This window comes from Harpegnathos saltator, unplaced genomic scaffold, assembly GCF_003227715.2.
Source record: "Harpegnathos saltator strain DR-91 unplaced genomic scaffold, Hsal_v8.6 scaffold224, whole genome shotgun sequence".
Taxonomy (NCBI): domain Eukaryota; kingdom Metazoa; phylum Arthropoda; class Insecta; order Hymenoptera; family Formicidae; genus Harpegnathos; species Harpegnathos saltator.
Window position 1 is genome coordinate 1,308,405 of NW_020230011.1, and position 17,996 is coordinate 1,326,400.

The following is a 17,996-nucleotide window of genomic DNA, read 5'->3' on the forward strand; positions in this document are numbered from 1 at the left end:
TTTCGTCAAACGGCGGAAACTTATTTGTACTCCTAATATATATATGTATGTATATATGTATGTATACATGTACATGCGTGTGCGTGTGTGGGGAATCAGAGATTTGCAGTATTAATTATTATGACAGCCAGTAGTTGCTCCAACGTCGCAACGGTCGCAGTTATAATTTTTGTAGCACTGATCACGAACATAATAATTTCTATATAATTATGATAATGTAGCACATTGACATAACGATAAGTATTAACCGTTATTTCGATATCGTAACAATAATTGCTGCGACAACGAATGCACACAAATGTTATTTGTCGCCGGGAAAGTCAATTGTGTGCTTTGTAATCGTGGCAACGATTGCGCCACGGTTTAATTTGGACGTGAGAAATATTGCATGAAAAATCTTGCAATTACGAAGATGTGAAATGTAGAGAAGTTGCGGAAAACAAAGACGAGACCGCGACATCAGTTTATCCGGCCGTGAATTAATCGTCACGCGCACGCGAGCAACATTTTTCGGGATTGCATGACATACGTTTTAAAAAAATGTCGGCGCAATCTACACGCTCACGCGATATCGACTAAATTTCTATCTCTATTTGTGCACTCCTATTTGTTTATTCTCTTTTATTTGCATTCGTCATTATATCGGGTTGAGAGGGCGCGTTTGTTATACGGTGATGTTATTTATTTCTGTTGCGCGTAGGATATTCCTGCGCGCAGTGAACTGGTTATATTTCAATACCCACGTGAGGAGCACTTTCAATGCGAGAAAGATTGATTAAAAAGTTACAAAATTCGCGGAAAGGAACGCATCGCTGCCACTACGACGACGATGACGACGACGGCGGCGACCGTGAGGCGAATAAGATAAATCATGGAAGCTGTAGCTAATAAAAATGAAAGAAAAACTTAAAATTTCAAGGCATTATCGTCAAAGGTAAAATTCAATAAAATATATACTTATGCTTTTTTTTCCTGTATCACAACTTACATACAGTAGCTAAAACAAAAGAATCGATACAATCCATTCGAAGCGCCAATCGCGCTCAAATATTTTGGTAATGCTAGAAAGATGGATATCATCCGAAATAATTTCACAAGTCACATGTACACACACGCATTCACACAATTATGCTTCCAATATAGATTATTACCAGTTTTGTAATATCGTATCAAATAATTTTCCCTGCATAGAATATACCGTAAATGTCCGTAATATGCTACCTCTTTACATATTATTAATCTAATATTGAAAATTAAATACTAAAATATGATATATCATATATGGAAGGTTTAAAAGAAAGCCTGCTAGAGCTCATTCAGTCGTCAAAAATTCCACAATTTTACAGAAGTGTATACTTGAGATTATACGTGGTATAATCTGGTAATATTAAGCTTAAGTGCGTTTAGGTGCGCTCTTGCAAAATATATATTTTCGAAGATACGTGTAACGCGTAAAGGAGCCAAGGGAGAAAAAGGAAGAAAAGCGTGAGATTTGCTTGTTAAGTGGAAGGGAAGAAAACTTTGAAACTATGGATAAGCAGGATATAGATTCTAATTATTCTGATGACTTCTGATGTCGTATGAATATATAAAGATATATGAAAAAGTATTGTTTAAAAAAGTATTAAAATATAAAGAAATAAAATATAAAAAATAAAAAACATAAAAATGTAACAAGATGAGAAATATAAAAATATGAAAGGATAAAAAATATTAAAATGTAGAAAAAAAATGTAAAGTTAACAACACACAAATGTAAAATAACTACATGTATTAAAAATATATGTAATATAGATGTATAACGGAAAGGACTCAATATTCAATTACAGAATCGCTATACTTCACTTCGTATCGTCGGTGAATATGAATCGTTCGTATTATAAGTACTTCTATTTCATGGAACACGAGCGTTCTTAATAATAATGTAGAAATTTATCGTGTTTGCCGTAAGTTGACGTAAAATATGTTTGACACGACATTAATCGTGACAATGTCCCAATTAGCAATTTAGTTGCGTTACAATTAGAAAGACAATTGACAATTTTGAAATAGTTCAGCACGTACTCTTTATTTGGCCTCCCATTTTCTAGTACTGCTTAATGTTGATTTCTGAATTCACTTGATTTTCCGCTGATTTTCGACTTTTAATTAAACGTTACATAGTCAACTCGCCGCGATAAATTGTATTTTCACTCGGGATGATAATGCAGCTTGTTCATATTTGAGGTTTGGATGGCTGTTAGTGTGTACGCCTCGCCGACAGGACTCCGCAATTTAACACGATCACTGATTTTATTGGTTTTCCGGCTTTCGTGCCGAATTCCTCGATCTATTTAATCGTGGCAGATATAAACAGTTTGTTGCAGCTGTGTGGTCAAATTTGAATATGCGGTGGGTGAGTAATTAAATTTCTCGTGAAACGCGATGCTTGACGTTTAACGGCACCGAAAGCTTCGTCTTTTCTTTTTTTATTATCCGGAGAACGCAGGCGAGATCCAGATGTATGTCTCGTTCGAAGTATCTCCGAGACGATTTTTCCCGATTTCGATAGCTCGGTATACATCGAATTATATTTCGTATCGTGCGCGAATGAAAAATAACGAGCCTAATTAATATCATATATACATTCGAAATGTGTGTGCTCTTTTACTCTTCTACCTTCGGAAGGTTTCCGGACATTTTCGACACGAAAATGAATTAAAATTTGTCCTCGACTCGAATCCACACGCGACGAGTTTGCTCGGCAAAACTTGACTAGTCGCGCGATTGCATTATAAATCCGAGTGTGTTATTTTGACGCGCATGAGTGTATAATTGGCTGAAGCTTTCCTTTTCACGTTTCTTATTGTCATAAATCACGTCATCACGTCATGCATTTAGATATCATTTGATACGTTTAAACGTGTTACTTGACATGATTCAAGATGTGAAGGTGACGTGTGAAGAAAGCTTCAGTCAATCACACACCCTTATGCGTGTCAGAAAAACACTCGGATTTGCAATGTGATAGACCTTATCAATAACAATGCTGCAAGAGTTGTATGATCAATACAACTGTAGTTAAGTACACGATTTGGTTCCCTCAAGGAAATTTCGAAATACGACTTATCTTTCCAAGTTCGACGTACTTTACAAGTTACCCGTTAGATGGCTCATACGGTCGCGCATCCGTTCCAATTCGATCGATCAGATCTGATCGACAAAGTTGGGACGGTCGGTTATTAGTTTCGAGATTATTCCACGCAAATTATTCAAGTGGACATTCGTGCGTTTCCGAATTTGCCCTCGGAGTCATTCAGATTCGGCGTGCCTCAGATTAATTTTTTCACGTTACGTTCAGATTTCCGTGTATTAGCAGTTGGTAATGTTGCATTATCGTACGAGCGGCGAAAAGCCACGCGACAGGCGTGTGGCTCTTCGACGCTGAATTGTCACCTTATAAACGTTCGTCATTCCGGCAACCACTCGGCCGAAAACGACATTATGCCCATCCACCGTCTTCAAATGCTTAAATGTAAGATTGAATTTGGAATCGTTTCTGCCGGCGTCATCGGTGCACATTGACAGGATGCCGGGTCCGGCGTGGCACAGCTCAAAGTTCTCACTGTTAAATGAAGTGCCGTATATGGAGATGCCGCCGGTGCCATTGAACTTTGTGACATCTCCTCCTTGGCACCAGTACCCAATGACGATACGATGAAACGGAGTGCGCCTATGAATTGTAAATTTTCTACGAGTTTCGTTTCGCAAGTTGCAACTTTAATTTCTGTAATTTCTGAGCGAATCCGCGGAAGATTGATCGACCTTTTTTCAACGTTGAATTTCAACGGCCATTTTTAAGAGTGAGAGAAAGAGAGAAAGAGAGGGGGGAGTGTCTTTTCCAATCCGTCAAGGCTCTTCGACATTGGAAAAGATATTCGGTTTTAACGTTTACGTTTAATAATAAATGCATACTTATACGATAATCCGTTGTCGCCATGACAGAAAGTTGCGAAGTTCTCGCATGTGCGCGGTACAATGTCGTTGAACAGTTCGAATATTATCCTCCCGAAATTGTGGTTTTCCTCCTGGAGCCCAACGTCAAAGTAGCATCTTGTTCGATTTGGAGAGAGTAATTGTTTCTCGACACCTAACTCAATGGAATGTTGCTTAATCGTTGAAGAAAATCTGCGTGATATATTGTAAGTTTTAGAAAGAAGATAAACTTTCTGCACGAAATCCTTTCACCCGAATTATTTTTTTATATGTATAAACATTATGTATAAATATTCGCGTGTGCGATTGAAATAATTAACCTCAAGCTATGTTTTATCAATCGTCGATTTTTCCAGTTCTTTAGTAACTCGCGTGTAAGGTATTCACTCGTCGCTTTATTGATTTTCTTCAGTATTTCCCGATTCTCTTTCACGATTCGTTCGTTTTCTCGATCCTGCCCTTTAAGTCTCGATTTGTACTTGATATCCGGCCTCCAACAAATTACATTTCCCTAAGGATAAAATAAATGCTTAATGTTGCAGCCTCATATATTTCTTACACACGCAAGTTGATATTATTTAAAGTTATCTGAAGATACCGTCCGAAGGATCGCTAGATGATCCTATCCTCAAGTATATACAAACCTTAACTTCACTTGATATAATAACGCACGCCGCACATGCGAAAAATTACATTGATATTAGAAGAACATTGACAGGGAACAATACTAACCCCCAATCGATGTATTACGTTCATTTTCCTCAATAGATTTAAGTTTTCCTTGTCTACTTCCTCAATTCGTATCATGTCTTGTTGCATATTAAATGGTCTCCAGTAAATAGATGCTTTGAAATGCGGAGCTTTGTTATCGATTTTTGGTGTAACGTGCTCACGGCGAAATCTCTTATACCTTTTATTATACATGACTTATTTTTGCGTATACTAAATCTCAATCTTATTATACGGATTGAAAACGAAAATGATTCATGGTAAATCTATATCAATGACGATATACTTTTGCGTTAATTTTATCTACAATATTTTATTTTACGGACTCATAAACCATATTTTTTTTGACACATTTCTTCGTTCGCGTAAATTCACACCAAACTGACGCGATATTCAGGTGACAATTATTATTGCGTAACATTCGGATTGCATTTTAATAGTAAACTAAAAATGTGCACGGATAACGTGTACGTTTGATAAACGAACACAATAATACTTATTATTTAATTAACTTATATACATGAATGGTGCTAATGAACCCATATAAAAACATATCCTTCATTAATTAATCAATTTTATACATTTGGTTTCATTAATAAATTAAATTTGTAATTAGCATTAAACTACATTCAACAGTAATTGGGGTTGATACAAGACTATAATACGGCAAAAGCGCGTTACTGCACCTTGAACCGTTTAGGAGATATCGAAGGCTAAAGTTTTTCAATTTGCACCGTTAATATCTCTGCTCCTACTGGGAATTGAGAGTCGAGTTTTATGGTGAGAATAGAGTTGATAGAGTACTATATTGTGGCGAAAAAACAGGCCTGTATCTTGAGCCGTTTAGGAGACATCGAAGGGTAAAGTTCACCAAATTATACCGTTAATACCTCCGCTTCTACTAGGAATTGAGAGTAGAAATATTTCGTGGGTTGTAGGGTTTTTACAGCACTATATTTTGGTGCAAAAAACAGGTCTGTATCTATAGCCGTTTAGGAGATATCAAAGGTTAAAGTTTTCCAACTTGTACCGTCGATATCTCCGCTTCTATTGGGAGTTGAGAGTAGAAATTTATGATACGTTGTAGGGTTTTTACAGCACCATATTTTGGTGCAAAAAACAGGCCTGCATCTCTAGCCGTTTAGGAGATATCAAAGGTTAAAGTTTTCCAACGTTTGTCCGTTGATATCTCCGCTTCTACTAGGAGTTGAGCTTAGTAATTAATGGTGAAATTTAGGATTTTTAGAGGACTATATTTTGGTGCCAGAAACAGGCCTGTATCTCTAACAGTTTAGGAGATATCGAAGGTTAAAGTTTTCCAACCTTTCTCCGTTGATATCTCCGCTTCTACTGGGAGTAGAGAGACGCCATTTACGGCAAAATGTAGGGTTTTGAGAGGACTTTAATTTGGTGCCAGAACCAGGCCTGTATCTCTAACCGTTTAGGAGATATCGAAGGTTAAAGTTTTCCAAGCTTTCTCCGTTGATATCTCCGCTTCTACTGGGAGTAGAGAGTCGTCACTTACGGCAAAATGTAGGGTTTTGAGAGGACTTTAATTTGGTGCCAGAACCAGGCCTGTATCTCTAACCGTTTAGGAGATATCGAAGGTTAAAGTTTTCCAAGCTTTCTCCGTCGATATCTCCGCTTCTACTGCGAGTAGAGAGTCGTCACTTACGGCAAAATGTAGGGTTTTGAGAGGACTTTAATTTGGTGCCAGAACCAGGCCTGTATCTCTAACCGTTTAGGAGATATCGAAGGTTAAAGTTTTCCAAGCTTTCTCCGTTGATATCTCCGCTTCTACTGGGAGTAGAGAGTCGTCACTTATGGCAAAATGTAGGGTTTTGAGAGGACTTTAATTTGCTGCCAGAACCAGGCCTGTATCTCTAACCGTTTAGGAGATATCGAAGGTTAAAGTTTTCCAAGCTTTCTCCGTTGATATCTCCGCTTCTACTGGGAGTAGAGAGTCGTCACTTACGGCAAAATGTAGGGTTTTGAGAGGACTTTAATTTGGTGCCAGAACCAGGCCTGTATCTCTAACCGTTTAGGAGATATCGAAGGTTAAAGTTTTCCAAGCTTTCTCCGTCGATATCTCCGCTTCTACTGCGAGTAGAGAGTCGTCACTTACGGCAAAATGTAGGGTTTTGAGAGGACTTTAATTTGGTGCCAGAACCAGGCCTGTATCTCTAACCGTTTAGGAGATATCGAAGGTTAAAGTTTTCCAAGCTTTCTCCGTTGATATCTCCGCTTCTACTGGGAGTAGAGAGTCGTCACTTACGGCAAAATGTAGGGTTTTGAGAGGACTTTAATTTGGTGCCAGAACCAGGCCTGTATCTCTAACCGTTTAGGAGATATCGAAGGTTAAAGTTTTCCAAGCTTTCTCCGTTGATATCTCCGCTTCTACTGGGAGTAGAGAGTCGTTACTTACGGCAAAATTTAGGGTTTTGAGAGGACTTTAATTTGGTGCCAGAACCAGGCCTGTATCTCTAACCGTTTAGGAGATATCGAAGGTTAAAGTTTTCCAAGCTTTCTCCGTCGATATCTCCGCTTCTACTGGGAGTAGAGAGTCGTCACTTATGGCAAAATGTAGGGTTTTGAGAGGACTTTAATTTGGTGCCAGAACCAGGCCTGTATCTCTAACCGTTTAGGAGATATCGAAGGTTAAAGTTTTTCCAAGCTTTCTCGGTTGATATCTCCGCTTCTACTGGGAGTAGAGAGTCGTCACTTACGGCAAAATGTAGGGTTTTGAGAGGACTTTAATTTGGTGCCAGAACCAGGCCTGTATCTCTAACCGTTTAGGAGATATCGAAGGTTAAAGTTTTCCAAGTTTTCTCCGTCGATATCTCCGCTTCTACTGGGAGTAGAGAGTCGTCACTTACGGCAAAATGTAGGGTTTTGAGAGGACTTTAATTTGGTGCCAGAACCAGGCCTGTATCTCTAACCGTTTAGGAGATATCGAAGGTTAAAGTTTTCCAAGCTTTCTCCGTTGATATCTCCGCTTCTACTGGGAGTAGAGAGTCGTTACTTACGGCAAAATTTAGGGTTTTGAGAGGACTTTAATTTGGTGCCAGAACCAGGCCTGTATCTCTAACCGTTTAGGAGATATCGAAGGTTAAAGTTTTCCAAGCTTTCTCCGTCGATATCTCCGCTTCTACTGGGAGTAGAGAGTCGTCACTTATGGCAAAATGTAGGGTTTTGAGAGGACTTTAATTTGGTGCCAGAACCAGGCCTGTATCTCTAACCGTTTAGGAGATATCGAAGGTTAAAGTTTTTCAAGCTTTCTCGGTTGATATCTCCGCTTCTACTGGGAGTAGAGAGTCGTCACTTACGGCAAAATGTAGGGTTTTGAGAGGACTTTAATTTGGTGCCAGAACCAGGCCTGTATCTCTAACCGTTTAGGAGATATCGAAGGTTAAAGTTTTCCAAGTTTTCTCCGTCGATATCTCCGCTTCTACTGGGAGTAGAGAGTCGTCACTTACGGCAAAATGTAGGGTTTTGAGAGGACTTTAATTTGGTGCCAGAACCAGGCCTGTATCTCTAACCGTTTAGGAGATATCGAAGGTTAAAGTTTTCCAAGCTTTCTCCGTCGATATCTCCGCTTCTACTGGGAGTAGAGAGTCGTCACTTATGGCAAAATGTAGGGTTTTGAGAGGACTTTAATTTGGTGCCAGAACCAGGCCTGTATCTTTAACCGTTTAGGAGATATCGAAGGTTAAAGTTTTCCAAGTTTTCTCCGTTGATATCTCCGCTTCTACTGGGAGTAGAGAGTCGTCACTTACGGCAAAATGTAGGGTTTTGAGAGGACTTTAATTTGGTGCCAGAACCAGGCCTGTATCTCTAACCGTTTAGGAGATATCGAAGGTTAAAGTTTTCCAAGCTTTCTCCGTTGATATCTCCGCTTCTACTGGGAGTAGAGAGTCGTCACTTACGGCAAAATGTAGGGTTTTGAGAGGACTTTAATTTGGTGCCAGAACCAGGCCTGTATCTCTAACCGTTTAGGAGATATCGAAGGTTAAAGTTTTCCAAGCTTTCTCCGTCGATATCTCCGCTTCTACTGGGAGTAGAGAGTCGTCACTTACGGCAAAATGTAGGGTTTTGAGAGGACTTTAATTTGGTGCCAGAACCAGGCCTGTATCTCTAACCGTTTAGGAGATATCGAAGGTTAAAGTTTTCCAAGCTTTCTCCGTTGATATCTCCGCTTCTACTGGGAGTAGAGAGTCGTCACTTACGGCAAAATGTAGGGTTTTGAGAGGACTTTAATTTGGTGCCAGAACCAGGCCTGTATCTCTAACCGTTTAGGAGATATCGAAGGTTAAAGTTTTCCAAGTTTTCTCCGTCGATATCTCCGCTTCTACTGGGAGTAGAGAGTCGTCACTTACGACAAAATGTAGGGTTTTGAGAGGACTTTAATTTGGTGCCAGAACCAGGCCTGTATCTCTAACCGTTTAGGAGATATCGAAGGTTAAAGTTTTCCAAGCTTTCTCCGTCGATATCTCCGCTTCTACTGGGAGTAGAGAGTCGTCACTTACGGCAAAATGTAGGGTTTTGAGAGGACTTTAATTTGGTGCCAGAACCAGGCCTGTATCTCTAACCGTTTAGGAGATATCGAAGGTTAAAGTTTTCCAAGCTTTCTCCGTTGATATCTCCGCTTCTACTGGGAGTAGAGAGTCGTCACTTACGGCAAAATGTAGGGTTTTGAGAGGACTTTAATTTGGTGCCAGAACCAGGCCTGTATCTCTAACCGTTTAGGAGATATCGAAGGTTAAAGTTTTCCAAGCTTTCTCCGTTGATATCTCCGCTTCTACTGGGAGTAGAGAGTCGTCACTTACGGCAAAATGTAGGGTTTTGAGAGGACTTTAATTTGGTGCCAGAACCAGGCCTGTATCTCTAACCGTTTAGGAGATATCGAAGGTTAAAGTTTTCCAAGCTTTCTCCGTTGATATCTCCGCTTCTACTGGGAGTAGAGAGTCGTCACTTACGGCAAAATGTAGGGTTTTGAGAGGACTTTAATTTGGTGCCAGAACCAGGCCTGTATCTCTAACCGTTTAGGAGATATCGAAGGTTAAAGTTTTCCAAGCTTTCTCCGTTGATATCTCCGCTTCTACTGGGAGTAGAGAGTCGTCACTTACGGCAAAATGTAGGGTTTTGAGAGGACTTTAATTTGGTGCCAGAACCAGGCCTGTATCTCTAACCGTTTTGGAGATATCGAAGGTTAAAGTTTTCCAAGTTTTCTCCGTCGATATCTCCGCTTCTACTGGGAGTAGAGAGTCGTCACTTACGGCAAAATGTAGGGTTTTGAGAGTACTTTAATTTGGTGTTTGAACCAGGCCTGTATCTCTAACCGTTTAGGAGATATCGAAGGTTAAAGTTTTCCAAGCTTTCTCCGTCGATATCTCCGCTTCTACTGGGAGTAGAGAGTCGTCACTTATGGCAAAATGTAGGGTTTTGAGAGGACTTTAATTTGGTGCCAGAACCAGGCCTGTATCTCTAACCGTTTAGGAGATATCGAAGGTTAAAGTTTTTCAACCTTTCTCCGTTGATATCTCCGCTTCTAGTGGGAGCAGAGTGTCGTCACTTACGGCAAAATGTAGGTTTTTGATTGGACCTTAATTTGGTGCCAGAAATAGGCCTGTATCTCTAACCGTTTAGGAGATATCGGAGATTAAAATTTTTCAACTTGTACCGTTGATATCTCCGCTTCTATTGTGAATTGAGTGTCGAGGTTTAGGGCAAAAGCGTGTACCTGTTTTTTGTGTCGTTTATGAGATACCGAAGATTACATGTTTAAATTTAAATAAATTTTAATTTAATTCTTTAATTTTAATGTTGATATCTTCGCTTCTACATGGAGTTGGAAGTCGATGTTTATGGTGTGAATAGGGTTAATAAAGGACTATATTGTGGCGAAAGCGCGTTCCTAGGTTTTGAGCCGTTTCCGCGAAGAAACTGGTCGGAGGACGTTCTCAGCCGTAGTGGAATTTGACGTTTGCGTTCGCAAGGGCCTAATATTTTACTCGCGAAGGGACGTCATCGTCCTTCTTTTCACAACGGTGTCGGATGTTTAGCTCCTTTCTTCCTAATTTTCTGCGACAACAAGACCGCGTCGGGGCCCTAACGGGGCATGTTCGCTTATAACTAGCGTTTATCTGAAGAGCGCTTCTCGGGAATATTCTGCTCGAAGGGTTAGTCCGCGATAGAAAGTTTCCTGCGATCGGAGACCGCTTTAGTTTAAAGTTAAATTGTAGCAAGAGTATTGTTATCGGGCAGCTCTGATGCGGGCTGCTGGCATCAATCTGTGACGTCTACCGCGCGCTTTTGCGATTACCGGTAAATTCAGTGTTCTCGATTGCTCGCGTGATTTCAGGTGGCCATAATATGGGGATAATACGTGGCAATGTGTGGCAATAATATATAGCAGTAATATACGGCAACAATATATGGCAACAATATATCGCAACAATATATGGCAATAATATATAGCTATAATATATGGCAATAATTCATGGAATATATTTTTCGTTATAAATGTCAATGCAAATTTGCGGCATGCACAATATAATAATAAAAGAGCTCTCTGTAAGTATTGAGTCAAACGCTCACCAATGATGATGTTGGTAATGTCCCGCTGCCAATGTCCAACCAGGTCTACCAATGTTCTTCCATGTCCGCTACCGCTCTCCATGTCGCTCAACATTCATCTTGCAGCGCGTCCCACGGTGATTGCTACACTTTCATGACGCGGTCGATATTTGTATTAGAGCGGCGATATTTGCGTCAAATAACGAACGTTTTATGTCGACATCGGTGGAAACTTTTTATGCGCTGCGAAACGGACTTTATAAACTCGATCGGCAAGGAGCAAAAACTGTGTGAAAATTTATGGACTCGTCCAACGGACTTTTACGGCGCTTTTCGCGATTGCATCGGAAAAGTCACGAAAATGCGGTATTATCGATATCTACGAGTGCAATATTCACGAATGCACGTGAGGAAAGATTAGACAATCAAAAACCGGTCGCTTCAAGGGAACGCAAAAATAGAGAAGCGGGGCAACGTTTTCACGCATGATAGTTCCGTCACGACGAAGCTTACGTTCGCGATACTTTGGCGAAATGAGAATTTAAGTCTTCTTTGTTGGAGCACGGGTAAAAATGCGTATTTTGATAACCGCGGTCGCGATATTCAAAGGCACGCGAGCGAGAATACCTCAAGCTCGGCGTGCGCTTGCGCAATCTGTGCGCGCATTATACGCTACTCGAGACAATAGGGATCGTGATGAATGGACAATATTGCCATATAATTCTACAGCCTGTTTTGCAAATAAAAGAAAAGCAGCAACGGTATCGGCATTTATGCGTATGAATATATTTTACACGGACAATTGAATATTGTCAAATAATTATATCGTTAAATAATTCTGCGGCCCGCTTGAAAAATAAAAATAAAGCAGCTGATGACGATTTCGTGTTTGTACATCGCGGTTGTACAGAATATTTCTTATTCAGATGACTGAATATCAATAGAGAATCATTCATTTTATTTTAAATCTCGTATGTAATGCAGGATATCGCGATCAAATAATTCCCTAATTGTTTCGAGCAATGTATTGAATTCAACGTCACAAACACACACATGCAAGAATCTATTTGCAATTCGCATTGACTTGAACGATATTTCATCTGGTCACACCATATCCGTCATGCGGAATTTTGTTTTTCTTTTTATTTTGCATTTACTCACCGAAACGACTTGCAGTCAGAGCCGGCCACGTTCCGCTTCAACTCTGTAACAAAAAATTCACATTCGTTTATGAGATCAGACCAACGAGTGCGGGCGAGTAAAATTGTAGTTTACCCTTTGCGATCGTAATTCAAGTCGAGTCGGAAATTATATCCCAGCTCTAGATCGCCAAGAGTCAAACAGAGGATTATAGTAAATTTGTAAACTTACCTTCAAGCCGACTCTGCTTGGCCCGAACCGAATCCTTCGGTGCGGCACCCGCGTCCGCCGAATTGCTGTTGTTTTCCGCACAACTGAAACAGAAAAATAATTTCCCGGTTAATAACCTGCGGTAGAGAGAGAATATCTTGGATCGGGCGAATCGAAAATACGGAAATATTTTGATGTGGGATTTTTATCTCAATATTTATATTTCAATATTGAAGATTTAAATGAGACATGAAACTTTCAAGAGAGCTGATGAGGAACAAGTTGCAAAGGCAAAGATCGTAAAGGGTTGAACACAGATGTATAGGAAACTTGTAAACTTTACCTTCCGATCTACTCTGCTTGGCCCGAACCGGATCCACCGGTACGGCATCCGCATCTGCCGGATTGTTGTTACTTTCCGCAACAACTAAAACAGAAATGTAGTTTTCCCAGTTGATAATCTGTGGTGGAGAGAGAATATCTATGATCGAGGTAAATCGGAAATACGGAAATATTTTGATATGGGATATTTATCTCAATATTTTAGTTCCAACATTGAAAATTCAAATGAGACATGAAGCTTTCAAGAAAGCTGATGAGGAACAAGTTGCAAAAGCAAAGATGTTAAAGGGTTGGACAAAGATGTGTAAAAAACTTGTAAACTTTACCTTCCAGCCGACCCTGCTCTGCCCGAACCAGATCCTCCGGTGCGGCATCAGCGTCCGCCAGACTTGCTTCTCGCAACGTCTGGAACAAAAATTTAGCTTTCCTGGTTGGTAAGCAGCGATAGAGAAAGAATGTTTGATCGGAATGAATGGAGAATATTCGCTACGGTTTTTTTCTTCATTGACATTGAAAGTCTAGATAGGACATGGAGCTCTTGAAAGAGCTGACGAAAAAAGATGACAACAAGAAACGGAGACAACAGTTGTGTGCTCTCGAAAATATTCTTTTACAAATGGACATTTAAATTTGAATCCCGTAAGGAGAGTAAGCAAACTTGAAATTTTGTAATGCTTGACGCAAATTTTGTGATACCATTATTTTTGGAGAAGATACAAATAAAATGATATAATTTGATTTTGGTTTATTTTTATTTGGTTAAATTATTATCTTCTTCTATAAAAATAGAAATTTGGATAATAATATTTCATGTTAACGTATTTAGATTAGTTATCATATAAAAATAATAAATACATGGTACTCAATGCATGCGACTTACATTGTCGTATTCTTACTGGTGTCCTTTACTCGCGGCATCATAATCCTCGACCGAAATAATCCCTGTGTCTCGGAACGTCGCCTCATCCCTCATTGTGAATGTAATCCCTCGGATCGCTCACTGTCACGGACACTGTCATTGCACTATTAAACACTGCACAATTAAACTATTAATGACGTTCGGATAATAGGCCTTTCGCGTCCGCGTACACGTAAGCTTGTAATTCGTGCCCGACCGCGAAATATTTTTTCGCGATTTCGTCGAGACACGTCATCAGAATTACACGAGAAGCCGCAAATTTTCGCGTGTCGATACAGACTACACTCGCTAATGAGAGGACCTCGCGTCCGCGTTAATTAGGCGTTCGAACATTACTAACGCCGCGACAATGACGCAGTATATTGCTGGAGAGTGACGCGGTCCGTGCGGCTTGAGTGCCCGAGTCTAACTGGAGGCCATTTTGCGTCGCCGCAGCATGTAGCCGCTTTTCGGCGGGAGACGAATTCCCGGCTTCTGATTGGCTGGGGCCTCCCATCCGGCCATCGCCGTCTCGGTACGTACGTTGCGCCTATTCGTGATTGTCCCCAAGCTGTGTAGCCTCAGGGACTGTTTAACGGTCTTAAGGCTCGTCTACAATAGCTGGAAGAGTAAGGCTGTAAGGCTGTAACGTAAGCTGTCAGCGAATGAAAATATTTCATTTCGTCGTCACGGATCTAACTACTGGACGGGTAAATGTGAAATAATTGTTTAGCCGCGTTAATTAAAATATATATTGTTGCAATAAAAGAAGGTTATGTAAATAGAGTGTACTTAATAATAGAACTTATTTTTAAACGAAATAATCCAGCAGCACAGCACAGGAACGCATCTCACCACAGTTGGTATGGTGTGGTAGTAGCTTAAAGTTTTATTTAATACTATAATTTCGATCCTAATTATTTAACGACGATGGATCTAACTAAACGCGGTGACGCTCTTTGCACATGCGAATTACAGATCGTCGGAGTCGATTGCTATGCGTCAGTTCTCAATTATCCCGGTCATCACGATAGGTCCTTAGGTGGTTATTTCGCAATTACGCGTTTTTACTGACTATGTTATCGTAACGGATCGAGATCACAGAACATACTAGCGCGATACTGGAGGCATGCGACTTACACGTCTGAGACGTTCACGTAGGGGGATTAACGCCGGGATGCAGCAGCTCTCTCGCTCTGTGTCACCAGCGGCTTTTCCTCCTACTCCCTCGGGTTTTCGCACGGCAGGATAATCCTGGGCACTGTCCGCGAGTGTTCACCCACGCCCGGTTTCGCGATTACCTCTCGTTACGCTATGACGCAATTCCCTTTGTTACGGGACGATATTCCGCAACACGTGTGTGCACCGTTCGCGCGTCCAGCAACGACTCCTGTGCACACTTCACGTGCCTAGCAACGACTGAGCAGGCTTGTGCCTGCTCGAAGCACAACGGCTTCCCCTACTGCTCGTTTTTTTTTTTTTTTCTACGGCGGTTTTCGCTACAAAGGCGACCCTTATCTACAAAGCGGGTCGCCGCACTTCGTGTCTATATACATGCGTCAGGCTCGTACCTAATCGGGGCCCCCGCTGTGCTAAATAAAATTTTTATAAAATTATCGGCGCCGCTACCCAACGATTCGATAGTAAATAAATAAATTATCGCACGCGATATTTCTTATCAAGAGGTTCTTAGTTACCTCGAGTATTTCAATTAAAATACGCAAAACTTGATTTTCAACACGGATGGTGAGCTGGTTGTTTCGTGATTCGATTTAAAGTTAGTTAACAAATTATTAATAATAAAGACTCGTTAATTACGAATATGCACCTCACCATACGTGGTTACTTGTAGAACATAAAATAATGAATATATTAACCCATATGCGTGTTATAATAAACAATCTAATAAATTCGGCCAAGCCAAAATAAAATTTAACCGTTAAGTTGTGACCGGAGCGCGGGTGACCCATAAAATTTGGACCTCACCTATATGGTGACTCTTACCTATATGGTACCTATTTGATACCTGTATGGTCCCCCTGTATGGACCCTCGATGGTACCCTACAGGGTATGGTGCCTCTATGGTTTGGTACCTGTATGGCCTTGCTTTATGATCCCTCGATGGTACCCTAAACGGTATGGTACCTGTATGGTCTCCTATTCGGAGCCCCTATGGTGTCCTCCTTGGATCGGTTGATTACCTTGATGGTCCACCTTGATGGGACCTCTAGGACGCGAGTCTGGTACCGGGATGGTACTCCTACGTGGTTGGTTCCAATGAACAGGATGGTGCACCTGTAAGGGTCCGCGAAAATACCGCGATGGTCCCAAGCTAATATTTATGGACAAATTGAAAAATTTTTGGTTAAAATTGTCTGTCTCGAGTTCCGCGCCTCAGCTTTGCCCCCGACGCACCTTTTATTATCGGTCGCCACCTTATTTTTTGGATTAATAAGGAAACCTTCGGTTTGAATTAATATCAAAGAAATCTATATGAAATGCTGGTTCGCGTCGCTGGACGGATTCTTTACTACAGTCGGAACTTATATGGAATACGATCGTGTACGAACGGAGGATAGATATGATGGGTACGTATGTATATCTTGAATAAATGTTAAACAAACAATATCACATATATATTTATAAAATACAATAACGCTCTTATACTCTACCCTGAAATAATGGTTATTATTGTTGTTACTAGCTACGTCGGTTCGAATGGGCCACGCCCTTCGCGCTGACCTATGTGGTCGTATGGTCTAAGACGTATTTGCGGAATATAAAATATCAGACTTCCGTTCATCAAGCTTCTTTAACGACGCGCGTCTTAAATAACCGCTTTAGGCCTTTATCAATTCTCGTATCCCGAACGTTGGAGTCACAGAGTCGTGAACATTATTCACTAGCGAGTATTACTGACCGCGAATACCTATATGGTACAATCTCGTAGACGTATAAATCTATGGCGCGATTCACTATACAATTACGCGTAGCACGTCGGAATGGAAATAGACGAACTTACGATCACGCTCGAGGAATTTCTGGTACTTACGGGAGGCTTGCGCAGTCTCGCAATCAACTATCCCCGGAAGGGCTCTCTACTGCGCCGCTCGCTACGGCCGTTTCCTCTCCCCCTTGGGATCCGCCGCTTCCCACGGACTGTTATCCCCACTACGCGCCTCCTTTGTCCGCACGTCCGCTCTATAGTCGGACGCGGCACGCACTGTATACGTCTTTGTCATGCTCGCGTCAGGACCGTAGCTATCATGATGCGTCGCCCGCTTTTATATAAAACACAAAATTCTTTATAGTTCTTAAACTAAAAACAATATAATAAATCGGCTCGTGGCGACGGATACCTTATCGGACAAGGTATATATGCGCAAAAGTACGTTTTACAAAATGTGGCTAAAACAAAACTAGACCTGTAAATAATAAAAATTCCAATGCCACAGTGTTAAGAACGCAGCGCACATCAATAATTTATAAATAACTTAATTTTGACCTATATGGTTCTTAGGTGGTACCTATGTGGCACCTCGCTAAATCGACTACCTATGTGGCTCTTATGGTCTTAATTGGTTCCCTGAGTGGTCAACCTACATGGACCTATGCGGCGACTTATACGGGATTCTTCTTGTGATCCTATGTGGTCTCCTTCGTGGTCCTCTAAGTGGTCTGCCTTGGTGGACTTGTCCCGTAACCTCGATGGTGTACCTAAGTGGCTCCCGGATGGTATCACCTCTTTAGATAGTAGGTCAGGACCTAGATCGTACCTCGGAGATATCCGGATGGCTGGTTAGATCCTAGATGGTAATCGAACGATGTTCCAATGGTTGGTCAGGACTTATATGGAACTCGGCTGATACTCGAATGGCTAGTCAGGTCCTAAATGGTAATCAGACTATATTCGGACCGTTGTTTATGGCTAGATTGTGACCAGGGTACGACGGCCCAGAAAATTTGTGCGAGCTCAATCCTATTATGGTCGTATGGTACTTCGACCGGGGTATGGTATGGTATATGGTATGGTATGGTTTTGGTAATGGATATGGTATGGTTAGGTTAGGTTTTGGCTAACATTATAACCTAGCCATTACTTAAACCAACCATACCAAGCCATAC

At 41.0% G+C, this 17,996-nt stretch overlaps 1 protein-coding gene across 1 annotated transcript; it reads right to left on the bottom strand.

The window, feature by feature from the left end:
- Positions 1-2,239: 2,239 nt before the first annotated feature.
- LOC105188980 (peptidyl-prolyl cis-trans isomerase) lies at positions 2,240-11,383 on the bottom strand. The gene is made up of 6 exons (XM_025298512.1): positions 11,302-11,383; positions 4,708-4,820; positions 4,296-4,486; positions 3,955-4,167; positions 3,436-3,712; positions 2,240-2,329 (listed from the first exon to the last, which is right to left on the bottom strand). Exons 1-6 carry the CDS (start codon positions 11,381-11,383, stop codon positions 2,240-2,242), a joined length of 966 nt encoding a protein of 321 aa, XP_025154297.1.
- Positions 11,384-17,996: the final 6,613 nt, after the last annotated feature.